This window comes from Ictalurus punctatus, chromosome 21 (genome assembly GCF_001660625.3).
Source record: "Ictalurus punctatus breed USDA103 chromosome 21, Coco_2.0, whole genome shotgun sequence".
NCBI classification, from domain to species: domain Eukaryota; kingdom Metazoa; phylum Chordata; class Actinopteri; order Siluriformes; family Ictaluridae; genus Ictalurus; species Ictalurus punctatus.
In genome coordinates, this window is record NC_030436.2 from 15410959 (window position 1) to 15438760 (window position 27802).

Below are 27802 nucleotides of genomic sequence, written 5' to 3' on the forward strand. Positions count from 1 at the left end.
TACAGATTTTAACAGTGTTTGTTAATCCCAAAATTCCTACTGTAATTGTCCGTAGTGTGTGAATTGTGCCTTGTGATGGCTTGGCAGATGGCTTGGCAGGGTGTCCCCTGCCTTATCTACTCTGAGTTCCCTTGGATAGGCTTCAGGCTCCCCTGTGACCCTGTGTAGGGTAAGCATTATGGAAAATGGATGGATGAATCGAGAGTACAATAAAGTAAATATAACGATTAAACCTATTAATAACCTATGTACTATCAGCAGATAATTTTTTCTAAATTTAAGCATTTTCTAGAAAGAATCAGATCTGCCAACAGAACAAGAATATTTAAAGCTTAAAATGTGTAAAAGCATCTAAAAGTAGGCTGAATATTATACTATTTCTAATAATCTCATAATAAACCAAATATTCGACAAATTTGCTCATGTTTAGGATACTTTCACTTGCTTAGATATGTTTATTGCAGGGAAAGGTTTACATTTAGGCCTGCTTTAAGAACATAATCTCGACATCATATGAAAATCTACATATATGAATATATGCATAAAATTGTAAAAACAAAATACATAAATAAATAAATAAAAAAGTCTGGAGTTTGTTTTGTTGAGAAGGGGGAAAAAAAGGAAACTTTTCTACAATAGTTAGCTAAACATTTCAGGTACGAGGCTTTAATTCTACCACACTATGTAGCGTTTTGATGAAAAACAGCGGCATCAGATAACATTTGTTTGGAAAGTATCCAATCTTTAAGGAGGGCGTTAGTCAGAGAAACAACCAAGAGACTGAGGCTAACACTCAATGTGATGCTACCACCCCCATTCTTCACTGTGTTTGAATGTGGGAGGAGTATTGAGAGCGTTTTATGTGTAAGAGGAGTTCAAACAAGACAATTCGGTGTAAAAGCATTCAGTGTGTGCTTTTATGACTTGGAACACATAATGTGACACGCTGTGTATATTTACCAGTCAGCATTATTTATGTATGTATTTATTTATCGTTATCGTTAGTTTGGTTTAGTGAATTAGTTGGTTTGTTTGATTTAAAATACGTTAAGTATCTTACAGGTCTGGAGGGTTAGCGTCGATAAAGTGTTTTGCTGGGATTTGTCGACAGCCTGCAGTTAAATTTAGGAACCACCAATCCTTCCAGTAATGGAAGGGGTGTGTGGATGGGTTGGGGTGGGTTGGGGTGGGTGGATGGTGAACTCGACTGCACTGCAGGGGTATGCAGAGGAAGCAGTGGTCAATGGCTGTGTCACTGTTTATAAAACACACACACACACACACACACACACACACACACACACACACACACACACACACACACACACACAAACGGCAAATAAAAATACTGATTTAACCAGAACAACAAGAAAGGAAAAAAAGTTAAAGGAAACGATTGATGAAAAGAGTCTGCCAGAAAAGTGAAAAAGAGGTGACAGAGAGCAAGAGACAAAGCTGGACAACTGGATGAACATACTGGTTTTTGTTAATGGTCATTTTGTTAAGGGACATTTGTTAATGGTCTCGTGCATTTAATAAACTCCTCCAGTACAGACGTGTAATTCGAAGGTTCAAAAATGAATCATATAATAACCCTATGTTCCATCACAAGATGACTGCACCTGTTATTTACAACCCCCCCCCCCCCCCCCCCCCCCAATCTCTCTCTCTCACACACACTTATAAATGTCTCTCATCTCCCCTTACACCCTGTGATCATGTCTGAGTTCCCTGGTCTTTGGCTCAAGGGTTGTATTTAGATGAAATGTCACTTTTAATGGAAAATGTGATAGAAACAACATCACAGAATATTGCTTGAGCCAGAAGGGAGTGATGGAAGTTGTCCAGGTGCTGGCCGGAGAGTTTGAGTGAGGGTTTGTATATTTATGTGCACACATTATGTGTGTGTGTGAGGTGCAGTCTAGACCGTTCAGACATAACCACAAGATGCTCTCACATAGACGAATTTAACCCCTCAGACACATCGTGGAATGTTTTATTCGTTTTATTCAAGAGCGGTGTGACAATGATTGGAAATTTGAATTTATTAATGAACGACATAGTTCTTTAAAAAAAAAAAAATCTATTAAAAGCTGTATTTAACATTATGAAACATCCTTTACGTCTCTTTTTTTTCTTTCTCTCTCTTGAATTTAATAAGAGCGGGAAAAAAAACAAAAAACATAGTGTCCTGAAGACTCTCCCATGACGTAAAACTGTTAGAGAGCACTGACACTTGAGACGCCTTCCAACAATGATAAATAAATGTCTCTTCACAAATTCTTTCAATCTGTTTATTATTCAGTTTAGATTATGTACAGCATCCTTCATCAAATCCCTGTATACGTTTTTTACTGCAGAAATGATAACATGTATGGAAACAAAGTGCATTTAAATAAACCTGTGGTAATTTGGAAAAGTATTAATCGGGGTTTGATTAAAAAAAAAAAAAAAAAAAAAAATCCCATACTGTGAACATGGTGCTGTGCTGTGGTGCAACACTGTGCTGTGAGCATGGTGCCATTATTTTTTTTAGAAATAGAAAGAATACGACACAAGTGCGACTCCAAGAGGAGTCCATCCACCAAAAGCCGTTGTCAGAGTAACAACCAAGAGACCACGGGTAACGCGCAACGTGATGCTGCCACCACCATGCTTCATTGTAGTGATAGTGTTATCAGGGTGATGTGTTTGAATGTTGTATAAATGTTGAGAGGATTTTGTGTATATGAGCTATTAAATCTGAGAGTATTTGGTTGTGTGTGTGTGTGAAAGGTAAATGTACTGTATAAGACTAAATGTTGAGGTTAACCGATTCATGGCTACCCTGTATTCAAAATAAAACGTTGGGACTTCTCTGGTAAAATTATGTTTTTGAAGCCTAACAGTGCATCTTACTGAGAGAAATCAGTCACGAGGAAGTCAAGAGTGCAAGGTGATGCATGTTCGCTTTGGCTATTCATAGTACCTGCATAAATGGTCAAAAATATACAGTGTCACAATCTTACCCCTTGTTTTTGTATGTGCTCCATGATCATGAACCTTACTATGTACCTTAATATTTAAAAATATGTACTAGAGATTACGTAATAATTAGGTAGTTCATGCACTATAAAGTAAAGCGCTAATTATATTTGACATCAGGCTGTATTCATGGCGCGAGAAAGGAAAAGTTCCAACAGTTCTGTGATGAAAGAAGAAATAACTTTGTTTTATACAGAGATTGCCTCCAGTTGTGTGATTTAGTTTCTACACCGATGTCAGGTGCTTCACATGCCCCCGGAGAATCTACCACATCAGCAGCAGTAGTGCTAAGATAAAAAAAAAACACACACACTGTACTGTACTTTTTTCTTATTTCATTCATATTTTTTTTTCTTTCTTAAGATACTTGGATGAAACCTCTGCTATAGCTATTTCAGGATATTTGCATTGTCTTTACAGTAATATATTCATAACAAGGTTAATAATTAATCACAGGTTTCGCTTCACTTAACCGTCTTCTGCATGCATTTGAAGTCTGTAAAAAAAAATTTGCTATAGTTATACCTCATTGCTGCTGAATTCTCAAGTCGGATTGGTTAGAATTTCTGTAAAACTAGAGATATGATTTATATATTAACTTGGCCGTTATGAGGTCCGCAGTGACATCATAGATTAGGTGATTGAACTTAAATGAAGGAAGGTATGGTTGGTCTCTGTGGAGGAACCCTTAAATGTCTGGACTCCTAGGAACCTTTACAAGTGTTTCTAATTTTCCAACAGTGTTTCATGTAGAACCTCTTTCAAAGGCTAGAAATGTTAATCATCCAGAGAGCTGGAGGAAGCTTTAATAAAGACATATGTTATATTACTGTAGTTATATTACTGTAGTTAAGTGTAAAATCTATAAAAATACTGTTTGGGCCTTGCAGTTAAGCATCAATTATAGCAAAATTTGTTGTTTGCTCAGTTTCTCTTGAAGTTGGGATTGTTACAGAGAGAGAATTCAGCCACGAGCAGGATTTGTTGTTCTTATTAACTACAATCTTATGATTGTAGCTACAATTAATCCAGCCTGTTACTGAGAAACACAAAGTCCCCCGCCCTGAAGATTTTGCCAGTAGATTTCCTGAACATTTTATTTCAGAGTGCTAAATGACCACCTGAAAACAAGTTTCTGGTATCACTTAGCAGCTATATATAGTTGTTCCCTCACCAGCCCCCCCTTACCCCCCCCCCCCCCCAAAAAAAAAAAAAAAAAACAAAAAACCACAACATCAAAAGACAACCCAATAAACAAAACACAGCTTGTCAAGTTACCAAGAAACCTGAAAATGAAAAATTATGGAAAGTGCAGGACATTTACTGTCTGATTTGAAAATTCAACAGTGGTATGGTATAAGGAAAATTTGAATAAGCTGACCAGTATATTGTAGGTAAACCTGGTGTAGTAGCTGAGTCACCTCATGTCATTTTTCCAGTCATTAAAAATTATCCTAAAAATTTGTTATTATCTTGAAAATCATCCTTATACATTGTAATATTGGTAGATTGCTTTTTTTTTCTTCCTGTTCAACTCTCAGCATAATCTTTTAATTAATATTTATGATCAGATCCTCAAGTTTATTTCATTAATACTTAGTATCTGACTCGTGTAAGTTTAAAAATATGGCTGGCCTGAATGGATAAACATATCACGGAGAAAAACAAAATACTCAACTGTGAGTTCAGCAGGAAGTTTCTCAGTCGTGTTGAACACATCTAGACACATCTCGATGCAAATCTCATGAAATGAAAGCTGAAATTCTGATCTGTCGTCTCATATTCATCTTTTGATCTCAAACCGAAAGTCTTCAGTGTATAGCAGAAACAAAAGGATTGGCCTTGCCATCCCTATACTTTCGGGCGAGACCGTATACACGTTTTAGTTCACATTCACTCAACCCTATTACCTGAACACATTCACCGCTATGAAATATTTGGAAAATCACATGTTCAACAGGAAGTTGCATCATTCCTGAAGACTGTGGGAAGAAGGAAATTACTATTGTGTAAAATGTTACGGTGATGTTGACATGGCCACTTTGAACTAGGGCTGGTGATATATTGATCTAATATCGATGTCATGGTAAGTGAATACGCCATAAACTTTTTCTGAGATATCGTTGGTATGGTGATGTATTATTTTTTAAATGTTTTTAATAATTACAAATTGAAATGCTACTGAATGGATGCTTTTGACATTTTTAAAAAACTTAATCTTCTTTGTCTTTGTAGGCATTAAAGAAAAGTATCGTCAAACTCAGTTTAGCAGATTTTTTGTTTATTTTACTACTGTTTTCCAGACAGTTTGTTGGCTAAATTATATACTGTGGTACGCATTATGCATCACAGAAATGTCCTCAAGTATCTTGATGTGATATTTTTGTCATATCACCCAGCCCTACTTTTGAAATTGGCTGTGCTGCTCAAATTATAGACTAGTCATTGGATAGATAAGTTATTATAATGTCCTCATGTCATTAGCATAAATGCTAGTTAAATGCATTTTATGTACTTGCTAATTCTATGCTGGAAGAAAAACCCTCAACCTTTTCGCTTTCAGCCCTGTGTCGTATTTAAGAGCAGATCGAAGCCAAGACCTTGTAAAACATGAAACTGCAGGTGGCTTTTCTAAGATTCAATGCTGAAAATGCTAAATTTGAACTTTTTCAGACTTAAAAGGGCTAAATAGCAGTTAAATGTTTAATAGACATTTAAAGCTGGTCACATGTAGAGTTTTGGGCGTCAGGAGTGATTTTCCTTTTTTCCGCTTCCTTTTTCTGACCCTAGACTGGGTCACAAGTGTGACATGAACCCTTTTCCTGTCAGATCAGTGGTGTTCACAGACATGGAGGAAATTCAAATGTGAAAATTCTCAAGCAAGTTCATCAAAAAACTAAACAGCTGAAACATCCACAGCTGTGCTGTCAGCTTGTTTGCCTTTTCCAGAGGAAATGCACTTAAATCGAGTTCATGTACTTTGAAAGTCCTCTCCTGCAGGTCTAAAGACAGTGGAGCAGCAGGCAGGAAGAAATTAATGATTTAAAGCTTGAGGTTCTCGCATAGCACTGAAACAGATTCTTCCCTTTTGAGGAAGGCAAACAGGCGTGCCACTAACACAGGAAATATCACGCCTGGTTTTAAGCGTAATTAGATTTGGATGAGGAAAATGTGCTTTCTCTTAGATCTCTTGTTGGATGTAATATGCATTTTTATTCATACTGGCTTTTTAAATGAGTGTGTTTGCCAAGTTCCTCGTTTTTTTAGAACTAGGAATATGACTCTTTTGTATTAAAACTGGTGCCGTGGGGCTTGTATACACCCTGGATGAGACGTAAGGGTGAGTTCCCACACACATACACATCTAATGGCAAAATTAGAGTCAACAACCCACCTACTAGCATGTTTTGGTGTTTTCATGTTCAGGGCGGCTGTGATAGAGTGGGTTCTCCACTAATCGTAGGGTTGGCCATTTGATTCCAGGCCCACGTGAATCCACATGCCAAAGTGTCCGTGGGAAAGTCTCTAAACCCCAAGTTACTCTTGATGGCAAGCTAATGCCTTGCAAGGCAGCTCTGTGTGTGTGCGAGAATGGGTGAATGAGACACAGTTTAAAGAATTTTGTAGACTGTTATATAAGTGGAGGGAACTGGAAAATCCAGGAGCAACACATGGACATGGGGAGAATGCTCCCATACACTTTGTTGTTTGATTTCCCGTTGATTACGCTTGGTAATAAATAATACCATGATTAATAAACAGATGAACTCACATCCATTCTCATCATTATCTCTTACATCTCCCCAATGAAGACATTTATATTTAGTGATTCATACATAATTTTCTTGTCAACTTGAGGGAAACTGTTCAAAGGTCTAATTTGGGTTACTCATTAGAACACTTTATACGTGAACCAGCAGCACTTCGGGTAAGTGTAAAATTGTTGATGATGGTAAGTAGAAAATCTCTGCTTCTCCAGTTCTCCAGTCCTGAGAAACGACCTGAGGCAAATCGCATGAAAAGTTTGAGTTTGTAAGTTTAACATGAGACCCGGGGTGAGAAGCCTCATCTTTCGTTGTAGTCTGAGGCCCAGGTGCTCTGCCCACGAGCCATGGATTATCTGATATATGATTTTTGCACACTAGCCGTCAACAAATTTCAGAATCGTGAACGATGAAGTTGCGAACTGATTGATCGTCTGAATTCCCATATGTATACACTGCTGTACAGCAGATTTTTGAACACTGTGATCCACTGAGCTTTTCCAAGGTAAGATATAGTCACTGGACTGAAAATATTCACACCAGCACTGACTTTCTTTGATTGATTTATTTATTTATTTCCGTTTCAGGCTGATTATTGAAGTGATGAAATGAGCACCTCAGGAAAAAAGAAATGTTGGTGATGTTTAAATGTGCTGGGACAGACGTTTATTCCCTGCGTCAAGTTCAGAACAGATGCTTCTCATCTGTTCAGAGTCCATGGCTATAGTCAAATATGGTTATATGGCTCCACTGCGAACGGAGTGTTGTCAAGATTCATTCGTGAGGAAGACATTTTATGAAAATTGCCCACGCTCTAGACAAAACAAGAAGTCTGGCTGGCTAATGGTTTTTATTTTGTGATGCAATTTGTATGAAATCCAATTAAATCAGTTTAAGTGAAAATAAAGGTTTTTCTGCTCCTGCTGAAATATGCACCGTACTGTGCATCACTTCCTAAATATAAAAGTAAACTTGTTTTAGTTTAAGATTAAAAGGTTAAGATTTTCATGGAATCGATAAAATATTTGATTCTTGGCACATGCTACCATTTTTTTTTTTCCAGTTGAAAGTATTTGTAGGCGTTACAGAGAATGCTTTCATAAGGGTGCTTTAGTGATTGAAATGGAAGGCAAAAAATATAAGCACCCTCGATTGCTTAAAAGAAGGGTTGTCATGCAGATCATAGAGGTGATGGATATCATGGTGGTTCATTTTCAGAGAGCATTAGCCGTACTTACCATCCAGTGTTAAACAGCTCAAGACACTGACGTTGAACTGTAGACTCGGCAGATTCAGTCCGGTTCAGACATGCTGCAGGCGTTGTAGGTTTTTTCAAACAATATTTCTCCTTCGGCTCATGGGCCGCAGTCTGGAGCGTGCAGGCTTGGGTTGTTGAACTAATAGACGCTTATTTTTCCACATGCTTTGGAGCTGAAATCTCTCTTAAAAAAAAAAAAAAAAAAAAAATTCTGAATCTAGCCTCCAGCTTAATGGTGCTTGTGTCCTCACCTTTCGCTCTACCAGGTTTCTCTGAATTCTGTGCTGTTGCCGTTGCTTTTCCTTCATCATGCCCTGATCTGTAGAGAGAAAGAAGGAATGAGTTTACAGGGATTTCTGAGGGGAAGACTGGATCTCAGAGCTCAAAGCACAGACAATCTTTCTAAAGCCTCTAGTTCTCGCTCTCACTTACCTAACATTCCTTACCATTTGATCCGTTCGTCCATCCCTTGAACCCAATCTGTTTGTTACTCTTTCAAATAAAATTAGTTGAAATGGAAAAACACATGACTGGTTGAAGCGTAACTCGTGTTTGTTAGTGAATGGGAGAGTAATAACGGTGGTAAAACACTACAGGTGAATAGGACATGAAATAAAACAAAGATCACTCAGTACGTATACATGGATAACAGTATTCCGATGTTAACCCGATTAAGACGATACTCTGATTAAGAAACTAGCATATAAACAGGAATTTTTTATTACCTTAATCTGATTAAAGTCATACTCGAAGTAAACACAAATCGAATTAAGACGTGTGGAGTATTCCTGTTTTATTCTCATTATCGACGTGCGTTACAGACATGTACACACCTTAATCACACTCTTAACGTCGTGTGGGAGTTTTCACCGCATTTTGCAACAGTACATGTACACACACGGCAGTGCTCAACCGTTTTACAGCAAACAAGAGAGCACGGCTGTGTCCCAAACCGCATACTTACCTGCTATATAGTAGGAGAAATACATGTATATAGTAGGCGAGATACACATATTTCAGCTACTATACAGTAGGTAAGTATGCGGTTTGGGACGCAGCCCATGGCTTCAAGCAGTCGTCTGTTTGCACGTATACAGTGAGGGAAAAAAGTATTTGATCCCCTGCTGATTTTGTATGTTTGCCCACTGACAAAGAAATGATCAATCTATAATTTTAATGGTAGTTGTATTTGAACAGTGAGAGACAGAATAACAACAAAAAAATCCAGAAAAACGCATGTCAAAAATGTTATAAATTGATTTGCATTTTAATGAGGGAAATATGTATTTGACCCCTCTGCAAAACATGACTTAGTACTTGGTTTAAAAACCCTTGTTGGCAATCACAGAGGTCAGACGTTTCTTGTAGTTGGCCACCAGGTTTGCACACATCTCAGGAGGGATTTTGTCCCCCTCCTCTTTGCAGATCTTCTCCAAATTATTAAGGTTTCGAGGCTGACGTTTGACAACTCGAACCTTCAGCTCTCTCCACAGATTTTCTATGGGATTTAGGTCTGGAGACTGCCTAGGTCACTCCAGGACCTTAATGTGCTTCTTCTTGAGCCACTCCTTTGTTGCCTTGGCCGTGTGTTTTGGGTCATTGTCATGCTGGAATACCCATCCACGACCCATTTTCAATGCCCTGGCTGAGGGAAGGAGGTTTTCACCCAAGATTTGACGGTACATGGCCCCGTCCATCGTCCCTTTGATGCGGTGAAGTTGTCCTGTCCCCTTAGCAGAAAAACACCCCCAAAGCATAATGTTTCCGCCTCCATGTTTGACGGTGAGGATGGTGTTCCAGGGGTCATAGGCAGCATTCCTCCTCCTCCAAACACGGCGAGTTGAGTTGATGCCAAAGAGCTCCATTTTGGTCTCATCTGACCTCAACACTTTCACCCAGTTGTCCTCTGAATCATTCAGATGTTCATTGGCAAACTTCAGACGGGCATGTATATGTGCTTTCTTGAGCAGCGGACCTTGCGCGTGCTGCAGGATTTCAGTCCTTCACGGCGTAGTGTGTTACCAATTGTTTTCTTGGTGACTATGGTCCCAGCTGCCTTGAGATCATTGACAAGATCCTCCCGTGTAGTTCTGGGCTGATTCCTCACTGTTCTCATGATCACTGCAACTCCACGAGGTGAGATCTTGCATGGAGCCCCAGGCCGAGGGAGATTGGCAGTTCTTTTGTGTTTCTTCCATTTGCGAATAATCGCACCAACTGTTGTCCCCTTCTCACCAAGCTGCTTGGCAATGGTCTTGTAGCCCATTCCAGACTTGTGTAGGTCTACAATCTTGTCCCTGACATCCTTGGAGAGCTCTTTGGTCTTGGCCATGGTGGATAGTTTGGAACCTGATTGATTGATTGCTTCTGTGGACAGGTGTCTTTTATACAGGTAACAAACTGATATTAGGAGCACTCCCTTTAAGAGTGTGCTCCTAATCTCAGCTCGTTACCTGTATAAAAGACACCTGGGAGCCAAAAATCTTTCTGATTGAGAGGGGGTCAAATACTTTTTTCCCTCATTAAAATGCAAATTAATTTATAAAATTTTTGACATTCGTTTTTCTGGATTTTTTTGTTGTTATTCTGTCTCTCACTGTTCAAATACAACTACCATTAAAATTATAGACTGATCATTTCTTTGTCAGTGGGCAAACGTACAAAATCAGCAGGGGATCAAATACTTTTTTCCCTCACTGTAGCACGACAAATAATTAACCGCACTTGAAGCGTTCGTAAAAATGTAAAATTAAAACACCCAAAACTGTACACGGTTCCATAACGAAGACCAACTGTATGTTGATACATGAAATTCTGGAGGGGACGGCGTGGCGTGTGGACGTAATGACGTGTGCTGTTAATCGATCTATGTTCTATAACATGTAACACCTGAACATGAAAGGAGTATTCTAAAAGCGACTCGTGTAAACACCTTAATCAGGATATTGTCTTATTCAAAATAAGGTCAATAATTAGCATAATGCTGTCCATGTAAACGTAGTCTATGAATCTTTGCCATTAGATTGCTGATATTCTTTGGTATTGGTACGTTTTTAAAAAGTACGAGTGTTTATGCAAATGAGGCTTTGTTTAATTAAATATGAATAAATCTACATACTTAATAACAAGATAATAAAACCAAACAAATCTAGCCTTTTAATGTTCTTATAATTAAAAAAGCCTAGTTCACTTTGAATGTGCTCTCAAGTGAAATACTTTTACAGACAGTTATTTATGTGTGATGTTGTTTCATATAAATATAATCACAAATTCAAACTCTTGGCTTTGTCGTGTTTTTTTTTTTTGTGCTCTTTCTCCAAGCTTAATTCAGATTTTTGCAGCTTTCCCCTGGTATTTTGATTCACACCATCTTTTAAATCAAAATATGAGCTTAGCCCTCCAGGTCATGTTTGATATGGATGCTGTTTTTTTTTTTGTTTTTTTTTTAACGCTGTTTCATTTGCGGGTTTTTTTTTTTTTTTTTTAAACCATAAATGTAGCCTAAAGTGTCGCAGGACATGTATTGTTCTTTGGTGTGTTGTATTTGTTATATGATCCCTGGCACACCCGTTTGATCAGACTTCCAATATCATGATGCCTGAGGAAGCCTGAAAACAATGAAGATGACTGGTGTGTGTGTATTACCTACAGCTCTGTGGTTTCTCCTTTTTCTTTTCAGAGCTGCTGTTGAAGCTTCCCCGGTTAAACGCTGTGAGGGAGAGCGGCATGAACTTGTATGAAAATTTTATATTTTATAGACAGAAACAGGGGAAGTTAGAAAGAAGGCGGATGAGCACATGCAGAGTAAGAAACATAGGGAGATGGACAGAAGCAGGAATGGACAGCTGGGTATGGGCACATAAGCAGGTATGATGGACAGAAATAGGGCAAGATGACAGGCATACTGTAGGAAGGAGGGACTTAATTAGGGTAGGTGAACTGAAGGAGTGAAGATGGACAGAAGCAGGAGGAGGTGGACAGAAGCAGGGGCTGATTAGCTGATGCATAGGTGATGGACCGAATCAGGAATCAGAAAAAATCCTCCAGGTCCTGCATATTCTTTGGTTTTCCAGCATCTTTTGCATATTTGACCCTTTTCCACAGTGTAAGTACAGCAACTTGGCAGAAGCAGATGAAGAAGAGCAGAAGCAGGGCTGATGTACAGAAGCAGAGAAAAGGGACAGGAGCAGAGATGATGAACAGAACTGGGGGAAAAGAAATTGGGGAAGTACGGGAAGATGACCGCTGCAGGAAGGAAGGAGAGAATTAAGGGAAGCTGAACAGAAGAAAGGAAGCTGAACAGAAGAAGAAATGATTGACAGAAGCATTAATGATGGACAGGTGAAGGGCAGAAACCGTAATGATAGACAGTAGCAATGGATGATGTACAGAAGCAGTAAAGATAGACAAAGAAATAATAGACAGAAGCAGTAATGATAGAGAGAAGCAGTGAGGATGGACAGAAGAAGAAATGATGGACAGGAGCGGTAATGGTACACAGAAGCAGGGGAGGATGGATAGCAGCAATAAAGATGGACAGAAGCAGTAAAGATAGACAGAAGAAGAAATAATAGACAGAAGCAGGGGAAGATGGACAGGTGAAGGACAGAAGCAGTAATGATAGACAGAAGCAGTGAAGTTAGACAAGCAGTAAAGATGGACAGAAGCATTAATGATGGACAGGAGAAGGACAGACGCAGTAATGATAGGAGTAAGCGAAGATGGGCAGAAGCATCAAAGATACACAGAAGAAGACTTGATTGAAAGAAGCAGAAGAACATTGATAGACATTTTATGATAGACAGAAACAGGGGAAGGTGCAATGAACAGAATAGGAAAAGAAGCAGAGGGGATGACCTCTGTCACTATTTTCTTAATATATAAATAAAGAAAACAGCAACAAATTGATTATGCTGTTACAGAGAATTTCAATGTGCCTTGGGGGACATTCAAATATAGAATAGAAAGTGCAGTGGGATTGATAACATCCCAACTCTGACAGGTAATAAATACATTTCAGGTGAAGATGAACTGATAATGTCCACTATCTCTCTTTCTTTCCTTTTTCTGTACACTTCTCTCTCTGTCTCTGTTTCTCTAACATCCTCTCATTCATCTGATCTGTCAGTCAGTGATCTTTGTCTTGTTTTGTGTGCGTTTTCAATCTGCTGCTTGCTCTTTGTTATATTTACACACCCACCATGTCTTATCAGTATAAGACTAGGATGATTTCGCATCGCTTATACAATGTTTATGGCCTAATCGTAATTTATCATAATTCATAGAATCATGTTAAGCTTCTCAGAATATATATATATATATATATATATATATATATATATTATATATATGTATGTGTGTGTGTGTATATATATATATATATATATATATATATATATATATATATATATATATATATATATATATATATATATATATATATATATATATATATATGTATGTGTGTGTGTGTATGTATGTATGTATGTATGTATATATATATTCTGTCATGTAAATATGGCAGAATTTTCACGTACATTTCTCATGTAGATGTCTAGAAATATGACGCGTATGAGTTTCTGTAAGTTGTATGACAGATATGGTGATATGGTCCCATTATTGCATCATACATTTCTTTCTAGAAAACTGAAATCATGATGATAATGTGGCATATGTAAATATAAAGTGAGTCGATATTGCCTCTAGTCATCATTACAATGGCGAGTTAAACCAGCCTGGAGCACTTTTTACTTTCTTTTCCTAGTGAAGACATGATATAGGTGATGTAAACCACAGCAACTACATTTTAAAACATTTTCAAAGCATCAATCAAGCTGTGGCTGCTTTAAATGTTTGAACAGTGCTTTCCTATGAGACATGCTTTGTTGGAAGAAGTTTCAGGAATGCTACTGGTGTGTGAAGTAAATGTTTTGAAAAGTACTGGGGATAAGAATGATGGGGCAAAAAATTTTTTTTTAAATGGTTGAAATTAATTACTGAAGAATTGATGTCCCAGAGCACACAATTAAAATTTCACACCATAAGGTTGAGATGGTTATTTATTGGATTTCAGGTACTTTATTGTAGTACTTTAACAAAGCAGCCATGTTTTGGCACTCTTAGGCATGCAGAAATTTGTGCTTATGTGGATAAATACGCAAGACACCATATGGTCAGACATTCACTTTAACCTAATATAGAGCTGCTATTGAGATTAGTGTACTGTGCAGGTTTTGAGAAATAAAACAAAGAGCATAGAAGCTATATATGTATATCAGTGTGAAAGCATTTCGTTGTCCGAAGCAGTGTTCACTCTACCCCCCCACCCCCAATATTTGCGCTCTGGTATAGGCTTATCTATTACAAAAGGTACTGTTTGTTTTCTTCAGTTGCTTAAATACAGTTTGCAAAACTAAACAGCAATATCACAAATGATTGATTCTGCTACCTCTATGTAAATAGCTGCAATGGAAAGTTTTCCTATCCATGGTGCGAATCCCTACCATAAACTCTACGGTTCCACTGTGAGGCCAGAGCAGTTACTGAACATGAATAAATGTAGAACAGAAAATCTAACCCAGGGAACTCTTACAGCTATTAAAAACACATTTATGTTAGAATGCCACACACTGTATCATGTTAAACTTTCACACAACACTAATAACATTGTGTCTTTTTAGCCTAGAGAGAATTACGAGTAACTGCGAGAAAGTCGAGAAATTCACAACTTGATGCTGATCTCATGCCGTTATCTTCAATCAGTGTTGTCTTCTGATGTGACAAGACATCCTTTTGCAATCTAGAAGTATCTAGATCTGATCCGCACAAGCACCAGAAGATCCCCCCCGCCCCCACTTTTTACCCTTCATCATCTTTGAAGAGATTAACAAGAGCTGCCAATCTTTCTCAGATACTTCTGCTACTACACCTCCTTCTCATTCTTAATACAGAAGAGATTCCATAGCTTGTTTCGTAAAGCAATTGTACCACTTGTCTGCAGGATCCCATCATTCACAATTCTCCAGACCTATTCTTCATCACATGCATTGTAAAACACTGCATAATATCTAGTCACGTCTCGACTGCTTTCAAGACGGCAAGGGCTATACACCTTGGATTACCAGTATAACTTCCCTCTCTAAAATCAGCTCCCACCCAGGACCCTAATAAGTCTTGCTTCAAAACTGCACAGTCCACAGAATTGCCCCATGACTGTTACTGAGAAGCTTCATACTGCTTAATCAACTCAACTATGATTGGTCCTCATTATTCTTAATCTCTCATTAACATTTGATGCAAGATCTTGTCATCTCCTTGAAGAACCATTATATCATCTCATTTTATTACAATCCAGAATCATACCATCTCTAGATGCACATAACCTTGGTGCAGTTCTGGGCAAGCAGCTACCATTTTGGTATATTGTAAATCAAACTTAGTCATGTAGGTATCTTTTTTTTTTTTTTCTTTTTTAAAATCCAGCCATTTCAAAAGATCTAGCCACTCCTCTTCATGGAGGCTCTCTCTCTATCTCATCTCCTTAGCATGCTTTTCTCCTCCATCCAGCAATCCTACCATTTATCTGCTGAATCCCATCCCATCCAGGATATCCTTCATCTCACGCACGACTCCAAACTATTGGTCATGTGCCGACTACGTTCCAAAAAAACACAGCTTGCGCCCATTCAGAAATCGCCCATACCTCAGAGATGATCAACTACCAATCGTTATCCACCATTACCACTACTCTCCTTTCTCTCTAACAATCAGTTGCCACTCGTTCTCACCCAGAATATCCTCCAGGACCCTGGCTAGCACAGCACAATCCACATAACTGCCCTTGTGGCTGTTACTGAGCAGCTTCATACCATATAAATCAGCCAAACTATCATCAGCCCTGATCCACATTGATTTCTTATCAAACTTTGACACATGGTCTTGTCGTCTCCCTGAAGAACTCTAGGATCACCCCATCTGTCAATGCACATAACCTTGTTACTGTTCTAGACAACCAGGTATCATTCTATCAGACCCTAACTAGTCTGGCTACAACGTACCTGACCGAGCACAAAACCTTGATGCAGTTCTGAAGAACCAGCTATCATTTTCTGTTCATATTGCTAACCCAACTCAGTCATTTAGGTTTCTCCTTTACAACATCTCGCAGATCTGGCCATTTCCCCTCATGGAGGCGAGTCAGGTGCTTGTTTGGTACCAAGATTTGACTACTGCAACTTGCTCCTGGCAGATTTTCCCCTGTGTGCAATTAGACCTCTGCAACTGATCCAGAATGCAGCTGCAAGCCTTGTTTCCAACCTCCCCAGCTTATCCCACTGCTGAGCGCATCAGATTTCAAACACTGATGTTTGCCTACAAAGCCAAAAACAGAGAAGCCCCCATCTACCTGAAGGCATTTATCAAACCACGCTCTGTTCCAACTTCCATGGCTCTACTCGACTAGATTCAACTAGAAGGTTTTCCTACTCCGTCTTGGCACCCAGTGGTGGAATAAACTTCCTCCGACTGTCTTCATAAGAACCTCTTCACTGTACACTATACAACGACCTCTAGGTCTGCACATAATTTACTTTCATACTAACTCCTCTCTAACAGCTTTTGTAGATGAACGTTATTCGTAACCTATGGTCTATTTGTGCGATCATGAGCACCTGTTTTCCAGTAGAGCTCATTACATCGGTTTAATTTTCATGAAGGGTGCCAATAATTCTGGAGGTGACTATGCGGTACACTGCATTGTAATATATTTTAAAGAAGTTATTTTTATCTAAATGTCATATCTATTTAAATGTTACTGGTCTGAATTCTGGTCTGAAGATTTGAAATATTGACATTTTCACTGCGTAGTTTGAACATCTGTACCTCTCTCTCTCTTTTTCTTTCTCTCTCTCATGCTGTCTCTCTCTCGCTCGCTCACTCGCTCGCTCTCTCTCTCTTTCTTTCTCGCTTGTTCGTGAAAGTCCAGCTGGGAAAATCACAGACTCAGTGGCTGATTGTGCAGTTGATGGAGATCATTTGGACTCCAGCTCAGCTGTGGGAAATTGAATTACCAGCTGCAGGAAATTGAATTACCTTTACAGTCTGTTTGTGCACTATAGTAGTGCGCATGTAGTGTGCGTGTGTGTGCGCGTGCGTGCATGTGTATGTGAAATGGTGGAGTTTGTGCTTCTCAATTCCCACTGTTCAGAGTGTGTGTATGTACAGAAATTGCAGAAATTGCTATGATTGCACATTCCCATTGCCCCTGCCTACAGTGTGAAATCCTTTCCTGTACGCTTCAAAGTGCTGAATGCTTGGCTGGAACCGTGTTAAATAGCACTCAGCCATGCCAGACACACACACACACACACACACACCCACACACACCTGGAGTCCGTGTTCTGCTGGTTATAAACTGATATTAAAAAACGTTCAGAAATAAGTGGAGAGAAGTATAACGGATGTGACAGGGGATGAAGCAGAACATAGGAATGTTCTAAGTGTTTTATGAACACTTGTTAGGCCAAGGTCAAAGGTAAGGTGTTGATTCTGTAGTGTTATTGGATCAGTGTTGATCATACTGCCCCGAGGTTATAACCACGAGTCATTCCAGAACTTATAACTGCTTTATTTACAGTAGATTAGTGGCCATTTGCCTGCAGATTTGTCGAGCTCATTTACTGTAGCGATTATATGACTTGTACTGGGAATTGAAAGCAAAAGCAATTCTCCAAACATGAAATAATTAAAGAATATGGCTGAAGTGTCTCATGGCAGGCAGTCATTGCTTGTGACAGCATGACTTTGAGGACACGCTAAAGCAAATAATGTTTGTTGCTACTTTAACCTCCTTTTGTAATAATTAATCAAAACAAACAGATATGAATATGAAATAATAACAAAGCACGTCATTGTTATTCATAACCAAGACGTTTAATTAGTCTGTAAAAAGACGAGGTTTTCCTTCAGAGGAGGAAGTCAAAACAGCATGAAAAGTCTCTGTTCGCACCGCCATACATACCCTGTTCCTTTTCTGTCACAGGAAATATTGTTTCACACCATGTTAGTTGTAAATAATGAATTTTCTTTGTTGTGTCACAGCGCAATCTTGTTTTTGGGTGCTTGTTTTGTGAACGTTTGCTTTTTTTCAGTGCTCAAAAGACACATCAAGTACTAGTGGAAAGGAATGTATGGTTTGGTTATTATTTAGAAGATGGCTAATTAGCACTTTTTGGATCACATTTTTATGGTTGGCAGTCAGCTCAGGTCCATATCATCATCTTCTCTTTTTTTACAACTATGCTAACTGATATGTACAGGTAGACTTCTGATCATTTAAATGCAGAATTTGTCATTTTATGTTGTTTTATTTATGCTGCTTCTATATAATAAACCACGCTCTCGTCTGCTAGTTAGAGAGGGATTCGAATTAATTGCACGGCGTACCATTAAGCCAGGTAGAACTGAATAATGATTTATGTTAGGAATTTGTTTTCCAAGGTTTCGGTATTTTATTATGGTTTACAGATTTATAGATGTATAGTGCTGTGTTTTATTGATGCAACGTCTGTGTAATAAACCATTTTCACTTGCAGGTTATGGTGGAATTATAATTAACTGCACTATTGAATGACTTCAGCTTCTTTCAGTTGTTTGTCTGGGGGGTTTCTCCCTTCAGTCTCCTCTTCAGGAGGTGAAATGCAGAGGGGGGTGGTAACGTGCTACTGTTACTTTACTTGAGTAACTTTTTTGGGGAAAAAAGTACTTTTAAGAATAGGTTTAACTGGCCATACTAATACGCTTAGTCAAGTTTTGGACTTTTACTTCGCTACACTCGAGAGGGTCCTCCGTCACTGTTAAATATTAATGAATATATGTAGTTTTAATGATTAGTTTATATCACGTATAATGAGGTAACAAGTCTCGACGGAGGCGCTCTGTCTCTCTCTCTCTCTCTCTGTCTCGCTCTCTCTGTCTGTCTCTCTGTCTCGATCTCTTTCTCTCTCTGTCTCTCTCTGTCTCGCTAACTCTGTCTCGCTCTCTCTCTCTCTCCGTGTCTCACTCTGTGTGTCTGTCTCTGTCTCTATCTCTTTCTCTCTCTCTGTTCTCTCTCTGTCTCTCTCTCTCTGTCTCTCTCTGTCTCGCTAACTCTGTCTCGCTCTCTTTCTCTCTCTCTGTGTCTCTCACTCTGTGTGTCTCTCTCTGTCTCTGTCTCTCTCTGTCTATCTCTTTCTCTCTCTCTGTTCTCTCTCTCTGTCTCTCTCTCTCTCTCTCTGTTCTCTCTCTCTCTGTTCTGTCTCTGTCTGTCTCTCTCGCTCGCTCTCTCTCGCTCTCTCTCTCTCTGCACACACTTTCTCTTCTGTTCTGTTCCACAGTCAGTTCTTTTGTTCTCTGTTGTCTTGTTTAAATGCAGATGCTGGCAAGTTTGTGTTGTTAACATGTTATAAAGATGGTCAACTGTTGGGAAAATGTTTGTTTTTTGGGGTGTGTGTGTGTGTGTGTGTGAGAGAGATTTTGTATTAAGAACGACAGGTTCTGTGTTATTGTACCCATCACAGGACCGGGGTATGCTGCTTCATTTTGAACCCAGGTTTTATATCGTATAAACAGAATAGACAGTTCTCCATGTTGTCTGTGATTCAGGATATTCCCTTCATTTTAATTAGATCCGAAGTAATTAGTAACTTACTTGAATAGTCTTCTCATTCGATACGTTATTACTTTATACTCAAGTAATTATTAACATTATTACTTTTACTCTTACTTGAGTAATTATTTTTCATGAGTAGTTTTACTTGTACTTGTAAAATCTTTGGCTTCTCTATCCACCCCTGGTGAAATGCTGCTCAATGGGTTAAGGTCTGGTGATTGATTTGGCTCGTCTAAAACCTTCCTAATCCCCCCCAAGTGAAGTCCCTTGTTGTGTTGGAAGTGTGTTTTAGGTTGTTGGGTTGCTGCATGATGAAGTTCCTCTCAATAAGATCAGAAGCATTTCTCTGTAATTGGCTGACAATGTTTCTTTAGACTTCTGAATTAATTCTGCTGCTACTATCATGAGTTCATCATTAATAAAGACTAGTGAGAATGTTCCAGAAGCAGCCATGCAAGCCCAAGCCATGACACTACCTCCACCATGTTCCACAGATGAGCTTGTATGTTTTGGATCATGAGCAGATCCTTTCTTTCTCCACACTTTGGTCTTTCCATCACTTTGTTAGCGGTTAATCTTGGTTCCAGAACCTTTATGGCTCATCTCTGTATTTCTTTGCGAATTCCAATCTGGATTTCTGACTCTTAGTGCTGATGAGCGGTTTGCATCTTGTGGCCTCTATATTTCTCCTCTTGAAGTCTTCTCTGAACGGTGGATTATTATACCTTCACCCGTGCCCTGTGGAGGGTTTTTCTTCACAGCTCTCACAATGTTTCTGTAATCAACTGCTGCTGTTTTTCTTGGCTGACTTGTTCCATGTCTGGTTGTTAGTACACCAGTGATTTCTTTCTTTTTCAGGACATTCCAAATTGTTGTATTGTCTGTGCCCAGTGCTCTATGTGCAATGGCTCTGATAGACTTTCCCTCTTTTCTCAGCTTCACAATTGCTTGCTGTAGATTAGTGTCATGTTGTTTTATTGATGCTGCTCCTATGTAATAAACCATGCTCTCGCCTGCGTGTTATAGTTGGAATCATAATTAATTGTATCACGTAATTTTAAGTAAATAAGCTTTTTCTTTTCTTTTTTTTTTTTTAAGGTTTAAACCAGGGGTTCTCAAACGTTTTACAGTTAGAGAACCTTTTAACTGAGAATAGAAAAAAAACCCAGATCCCTTATAACAGATTTATTTTATGCACACAATCCAATATTTAAATTCCAGGATCGTTATTTAAACGTGCACACTCAGTAAGTTTACATGGACAACAATAATCCGATATTAACCCGATTAAGACGATACTCTGATTAAGAAACTAGCATGTAAAAAGCAATTTTTAATTACCTTAATCCGATTAAAGTCATACTCGAAGTAAACACAAATGGAATTAAGACGTGTGGAGTATTCCTGTTTTAGTCTTTTATTACAGACATGTAAACACTCTAATCACTTTATTAACGTCGTGTGGGAGTTTTCACCGCATTTGGAACAGGACACATACACACACGGCAGTGCTCAATTGTTTGACGGCAAACGAGAGCACGGCTGCGTCCAAAACCACGTATTTACCTACTGTATAGTAGGAGAAATACATGTATCTCGGCTGCTATACAGTAGGTAAGTACGCGGTTTGGGACGCAGCCCACGGCTTTAAGCAGTCGTCTTTTTGCACGCATAGCACGACAAATAATTAACTGCACTTGAAGCTTTCGTATAATTAAAAATAAAAACACCCAAAACTGTATGTGGTCCCATAACGAAGACCATCGGACGGCGTGGCACGGGGAGGTAATGATGTGTGCTGTTAATCGATCTATGTTCTATCACATGTAAAACAGGTACATGAAAGGAGTATTCTAAAAGCAACTCATGTAAACACCTTAATCACAATATTGTCTTATTCAGAATAAGGTCAATAATTAGATTACTGCTGTCTATGTAAACGTAGTCAATGATGTTTTGGCTATATAATGTATTGGTGCTATAAAGCTTTCTGTCCCTGAAAGTTCTGATGGCAACTAATTTTTGTTAAAATTCTCATTATATTTAAGTGGGCTTGGCTTGATTTTGAGCCACTAATGTTTGGAGAGAACCGATTCCACTAGTCGAATAGGCTAATAAATATAAGAACTCAATAATAAATATAATAACTCCATAATAAATATAAGAACTTTGATGATGATAATGGGTTGGGCTTTTATTTTTACTTACAGCATATTGACAGTAGGAATGTTGATATGAACAATATCGTCCCCTAATGACGTTTTTTAGTATTGTATAGATTTAATTCATTTTGTATTCCATTATCATTGATATAATCATGACACCACGGCACAGATAAACTAGTGAGTGCACTGTCTGGATGCAGAATCACACAAGCTTTATCAGACTAAACTACAACAATGCATTATTTTACTACTTTCACAGTAAGACTTTATGCAGGGCAGGAAGAAGCTTGGGGGATTTATTGGATTCATTTTTTATTTATTTATACATTTAGGCAAGGTGCTGAGGTGCATGCTAAGAGGTCGAAGCATGGTTGGAATTGAGGAACGAGTATTAGGGCAAAAACGAGGCAGAACTGTGTGCCAGAATGCCTTCAGGAAGCGGAGATGAGAGAAAAATGGGATAAATGATGAACTGTCGTGACCCTGATGCTGAATACATTGGATTGGTGCTGTGTTACAAAGAAAGACATGCCTGACACAGTTTAGAGGATACGCAATACATAAATATAGTTTCTTACATCTCTGTGTAGATGAACTGGAATGGAGAAAAGGCAGTGTGAAATTTCTGACAATTGTTTCTTTTTTTTAAAAAAAAGGAAAAAAAAAACAATGTGCACTACATACACTTTCTACAATCCTTGCTTAAAAGCAGACTGAAGAATGGCTGCAAAAACAGAAGAAAAGCAAAGTGACAAAGAAGCATTATCCTTCACAACACAAGAAAGAGAAGAAGAAAATGAAGGCTTTGTTGTTCAGAGGTTTTTTTTCCCCCTTTCTTCTTCTATTTTTTTTTTTTTTTTTATCAGATTGGAAGCTCATTCTCAGCCTCACTTGTTTGCTGCTATTGTGTTTGAGAACTGCTCTGTCGCCGGTTCTCTGTCTTCTCATAGCACTTTTAAATGAGCATCATCAATGCAAGGTCTTCCATCTTTCTGTCCAATTTGGGAGAGAAGAAGAAGCTTTCTCGAAGGAAAGAATCATTTTGCCGCGCCATAATAAAGAACTGTCTTATGTGGTATTGTTTTCTTACTTACAAGATTGCACCGCTGGTGTTTGGTTCCACGTGTGTGTGACGGTCAAATGAACTGTAATCTGCTATACAAGAGAAAAAAGACAAACCTAAATATCATGTGAGACAAACGATTTAGCTTCATTTGGGACACATTTCGGGCAATTTCAATCAAAACCCATATTTGGATCACTTTTACTGCTTCGCGTGCACATTAACATGTGAGCTTCAGATTTATATTGTAGTGAAATTCTAGTTGATTTGTACCCTTTTTTTTCTTTTTCTTTTTTTTTGTTTAACCTTCTTTGACATATTTCCATTTTGGTGAATGGTTGTCTAGATTACCCACAATGCCATTCGACTACCAGCTTATAGTGGAGCCAGTGGGATTTAGCCTTTGCTTCATCTCGACCTAAACTGAGCAATGCAGCAGCGCTTTAGTACTTAAGTCTGTCCAGCTACAATATCTCACCTTCATCTTCAGATTTCATGCTAATATCACCGTCTACACCATCATACTCTTCATCTCATAAGGAAGACTAACTAGCTGCGCCGAGTCTCTGCTATAACTCCGCGCAGCTGTGTTATTTTTCTCTATTACGTTCTGGGAATTTGAGTCTAGTGGTTGTTGACTCCACTACGTCTATGCTGGACTTCTCGTTAAAATGACGTTTCTTGAAAACGCTGAGCGAGAATAGAAGCTCTTGCTCTTTTGTTTGTAGAGCAAACAACAAAACCAGGCCATTATCCATTATGTTTTTTTATTGCTGCAAGCAATGTCTCCCGGTCACATCATTGTTCCAAACAACCGCTAACTTATCGCAGGAGTAATGAAAACACAAGACCGTCTGACAAATCAGCACCAGAATAGCTACGCACATTACGGATATATCAGGATGGAGGTTTCTTGTACTGACGTTCACACTGAAGCTGTTGCTCCATAGTGGAGATAGAAGTTGAAAGGTCTGGTGACTTTCCTTGTGTAAAAAGCTTAACCGTGAGGATTGAATCTGCCCCAGATCACTAACAAAAGTTTTTGTTTTTTTTCTTCTCTTGCATGCACTTAATAGCTTACTATTCTATACATAGCACATCATCCCTCTGCTGCAGAAGGGACTAAAAAGTCATTTTATTCTTGTATATCCATTTTAAGACTTGATCCTGAGCTTGGATTACTGCCTGTGGGAAGATTTGCATGTTCTCCATGTGTCCACATGGATTTCCAAAAGGTTCTCTGGTGTCCTCCCACCTCCCCAAAACTATAACCATCCAAGATGTATTCTTGCCTCACACACAGTGTTCCTTGTAAAGGATAAAGCGCTGTAAGAAGCATTGTATAGGAGAAAGCAGTTACAGAAGATGGATCAATAAATAGTTTTAGGCATTTATCTTCTTGCATCTAGGTGATGATATGCAATGTAAATGCATCTCAAATGTTCACTGTGTTTGGAGAAATTGGGACATCAATGTTCCTCAGTCTGACACTCTGGAGTTTCAAAAGGCCACGAAGACGTTCTGGAAGTAAAGAATTCTGTTCCTCAGTTTTGTATGTATGTTTGTGAATGTTTGTGATATGCATTTGAGGGTTTTTTTTTTTCATTTGTGTTTGTAATGTGCTTACACAGGATTCTTCATTGGGTCTTCTTTAATGATGTATTTATTGTGGTCTAGAGGAACCTTGCTGGATGTTTAAGCTGACATACTGACCCGTCTCTCTCTCTCCCTCTCTCTCTCTCTCTCTCTCTCTCTCTCTCTCTCTCTCTCTCTCTTTCAGGCACCATGCTGTCATCAGGTCAAGGTGAGTATCACAGCAATAGTATAAAACTGAAAGTATAAAACTGTGATTTGTCTGATTCTCATCATAGTAATGACTAGATTATGGTGGTGTTGCATGCTCTTGGGTGGTGTGTATGGTTTTGGCGAACAGGCAGGCACAGAAATGCACAGAGATGTCTGCTTTGGCCTTTGAGGTTGAACTTGAGGCATAGATTTTTCACAGAAACTTTTCAAAAACTTTTGGAGAATCTTTTTTGGACGTTTTGGAGCACAGGAGGTCTCCATCATTTGTCTGAATTTCACTTCAAATTCATATGAACAACAAGCAATCTGATCTTTGCCCTGGGGGGTGGGGGTATAACACAATGCCACTACCTGTATTATTTACCTGTTAATTGCACCAACTGTCCCTTGCCAAAACCATCAACAAATGGAAAAACAAACAAACCCTGAATAGTGAGACTCCTGTTTGTACCAGTATATGTATCTGTTTAGTAGATATTATTTGTGTAATGAAATAAATGTATTTCTGTGTGCGCAAGACAGAACAGGCCACACTGAAGTGGAAGTGTATTTTTTTTCTTTGTTTGTTGCTGGACAGATGTGTGATCCACCTGTAAAGCCCCAGGGCTCCTAGAGGAAAAAATGCACACACCTGCACTCACAGTGTAGTGTTGCATCTGTTGAGAGAGAGAGAGAGAGAGAGAGAGAGAGAGAAAAAGTGTATGAGTGACTGAATGAGATGCAGACTGAAGGACTGAGTGAAATGCCTAAACAGAATTTGAGGGACAACTGAAAGCAACAGAGATGTTCCCCACAGTTTTTATTCATTCTGTGCAGTGTAATGGAAAGAAAAATTGTCTATTTCTCTGCAGCACATAGTTTTCCAACAGCCCGATTAAACCTTGACATTCAGTGTGTGAGGAAATCGCATGTAGCTAGCATATTTAGGTAGTAGAGGACTTTTTAACCCGCTGTGTTTCTTAAACTGGCTCCTTAGGAAGATTATTTAAGGTTTCTTAATGAAGAGGGGTCAAAGTATGTTATAAGCTGAACGGGGCAATTTCTTTTGCCATGTTGTCTGTTCAAACACAGCCAAATATCAAATCTACATTTTTGTACACCATGGCCAAAAGTATCTGGACTCCTGGCCAGTCACACCCATATGTACTTGTTGAAAATTCCATTCCAGATTTCCGGTAGTCCTCCTTTGGTGTTACAATAGCCTCCACTCTTCTGGGAAGGCTTTCCACTAGATTTTGGAGCATGGGTTTGTGTGCCCTCGCCAACAAGAGCATTAGAATGTTGGGCGAGGGGGCCTGGGACGTCATCGGGATTCCAGTTTATACCAATAGTCATCAGTGGGGTTGAGGTCAGAGCTCTGTGCAGGCCTCACAGGTTCTTCCATTCCACCCTTAACAAACCATGTCTTCATGGAGATTGCTTTGTGCACAATGGCATTGTCAGGCTGGAACAGGTTTGTATTCGGGGAATGTTTCATATTCAAGCATGCAAAGACATTCTAGACAATTGTGAGCTTCCAACTTTGTGAGAGTAGCTTGGGGAAGAACGGCATTTGGCTACGATGATCACCAACCTTTGGTCATATAGTGTGTTATTCGTCGTCAGTAACTGCGTTATCCTGGTCAGTGTTGTGGTGCATCCAGTGCGTGGGCATGAAACAGGAATAGTCCTTGGATGCACCGCAGGACACCATGAGCACGCACACACACACACACACACACACTCATTGACACAAATTTATTATAAAAATTGTACCTGTGTTTTTGGAAGCATGTTTTTGTGCCATCGTGATGCAGTATCATACTGCCTGGCAGTACACGAAGTACACGAATGTGGACTTTGGACTGGGGGAGGAGTACCGGAGTACCCAGAGGAAACCCCCGCAGCACGGGGAGAACATACAAACTCCACACACAGGGCCACGGTGGGAATCGAACCCCTAACCCTGGAGGTGTGAGGGGAACGTGCTAACCACTAAGCCACCATTCGACCCAGAAGTACATTGGAGAACTCAGAAGCAGCATACATGGACATAAGGAGAACATCCACACAGTAAATGGAGCTTAGGATCAAACAATATATTAGAATAATTATATTAATATATTAAAACATACATACCCATTACTATAGAAATGTATTACTATATAAAGCCAAATAATTGGTCTAATGATTCTAATCAATCTATGACATCTGGAATAATACAAGACCAATTCAGGCAATGGTGAAAGAACTTTTTTTTCCCCAGCTGTGTTTAAAAAAAAGAAAAGAAAAAAAAAAGTGTTTGACCATTGGAATATAGCTGACCACCTTGGTTGTGATTGTCTTTTTGTGTATCAAAAGCTTTAATACCTTCCCTTCACACATACCCCCCAAAATACTGACTCTCTCACACTCTATTATTCCATGTATCTTTATTCTTATCCCACGTTTTGGAATAATGCACGATAATTAACCACAATGTCCTATACACACACTCCATTTAGTTAAAGTCACTTTGCATTATTCTTTAAATTCCACCAAAGTATTCTTTCCTTCATTTCCCCCACATAATACCTACTGAGAGATTAGAGACAGAGACATGTAGGCAAACCACAAGAAAGAGATAAGTGTCCTTGACCTTGACATAGGAAGCCTTTGTATGAATGTGAATCGAGGACCACACGGAGCCAAAGTGAATTTAATTGAACATCATTTCCTTTTTGTTCCACCTATTTTTCTTCAGTGCTGTATTGTACATCTCATCTGCATATGATATACAGAGGCTGTTACTAGCGTTTTCCTCCCGTCTTCTCCCATTTGGTGCTAATATGATGCTTAGACTTAAGTTGTTAAACCCCATCATTATCAAGCAGAAATGTCTCTTTCCATGCTGGCTCCTTGTTTCATTTACGCTGAAAGCCTCGGGGCGAGTGGATGTGCTTCGGTTTAATGCCGTGAAACATTAAAACAAATAGATTTATATATTGTCATTATTGAAATGCAACAAAACGTGCGGCACCAGATGGTGGCTCTTTTTTCCGCAGCTTTTGCATCATTTAGACTTGTCAGCGCATAGAACATATAGGACATGACGGA

General features: G+C 39.0%; 1 protein-coding gene across 2 annotated transcripts in view; it reads left to right on the forward strand.

The window, feature by feature from the left end:
• Positions 1-27802, forward strand: part of cdh4 (cadherin 4, type 1, R-cadherin (retinal)) — a 429819-nt gene that overhangs the window by 48155 nt on the left and 353862 nt on the right. For both annotated transcript variants that reach the window (XM_017451081.3, XM_017451082.3), the window contains exon 3: positions 24702-24725. In XM_017451081.3, the coding sequence (XP_017306570.1) occupies positions 24702-24725 (24 nt within the window). The remainder of the gene's footprint in view (positions 1-24701; positions 24726-27802) is intronic.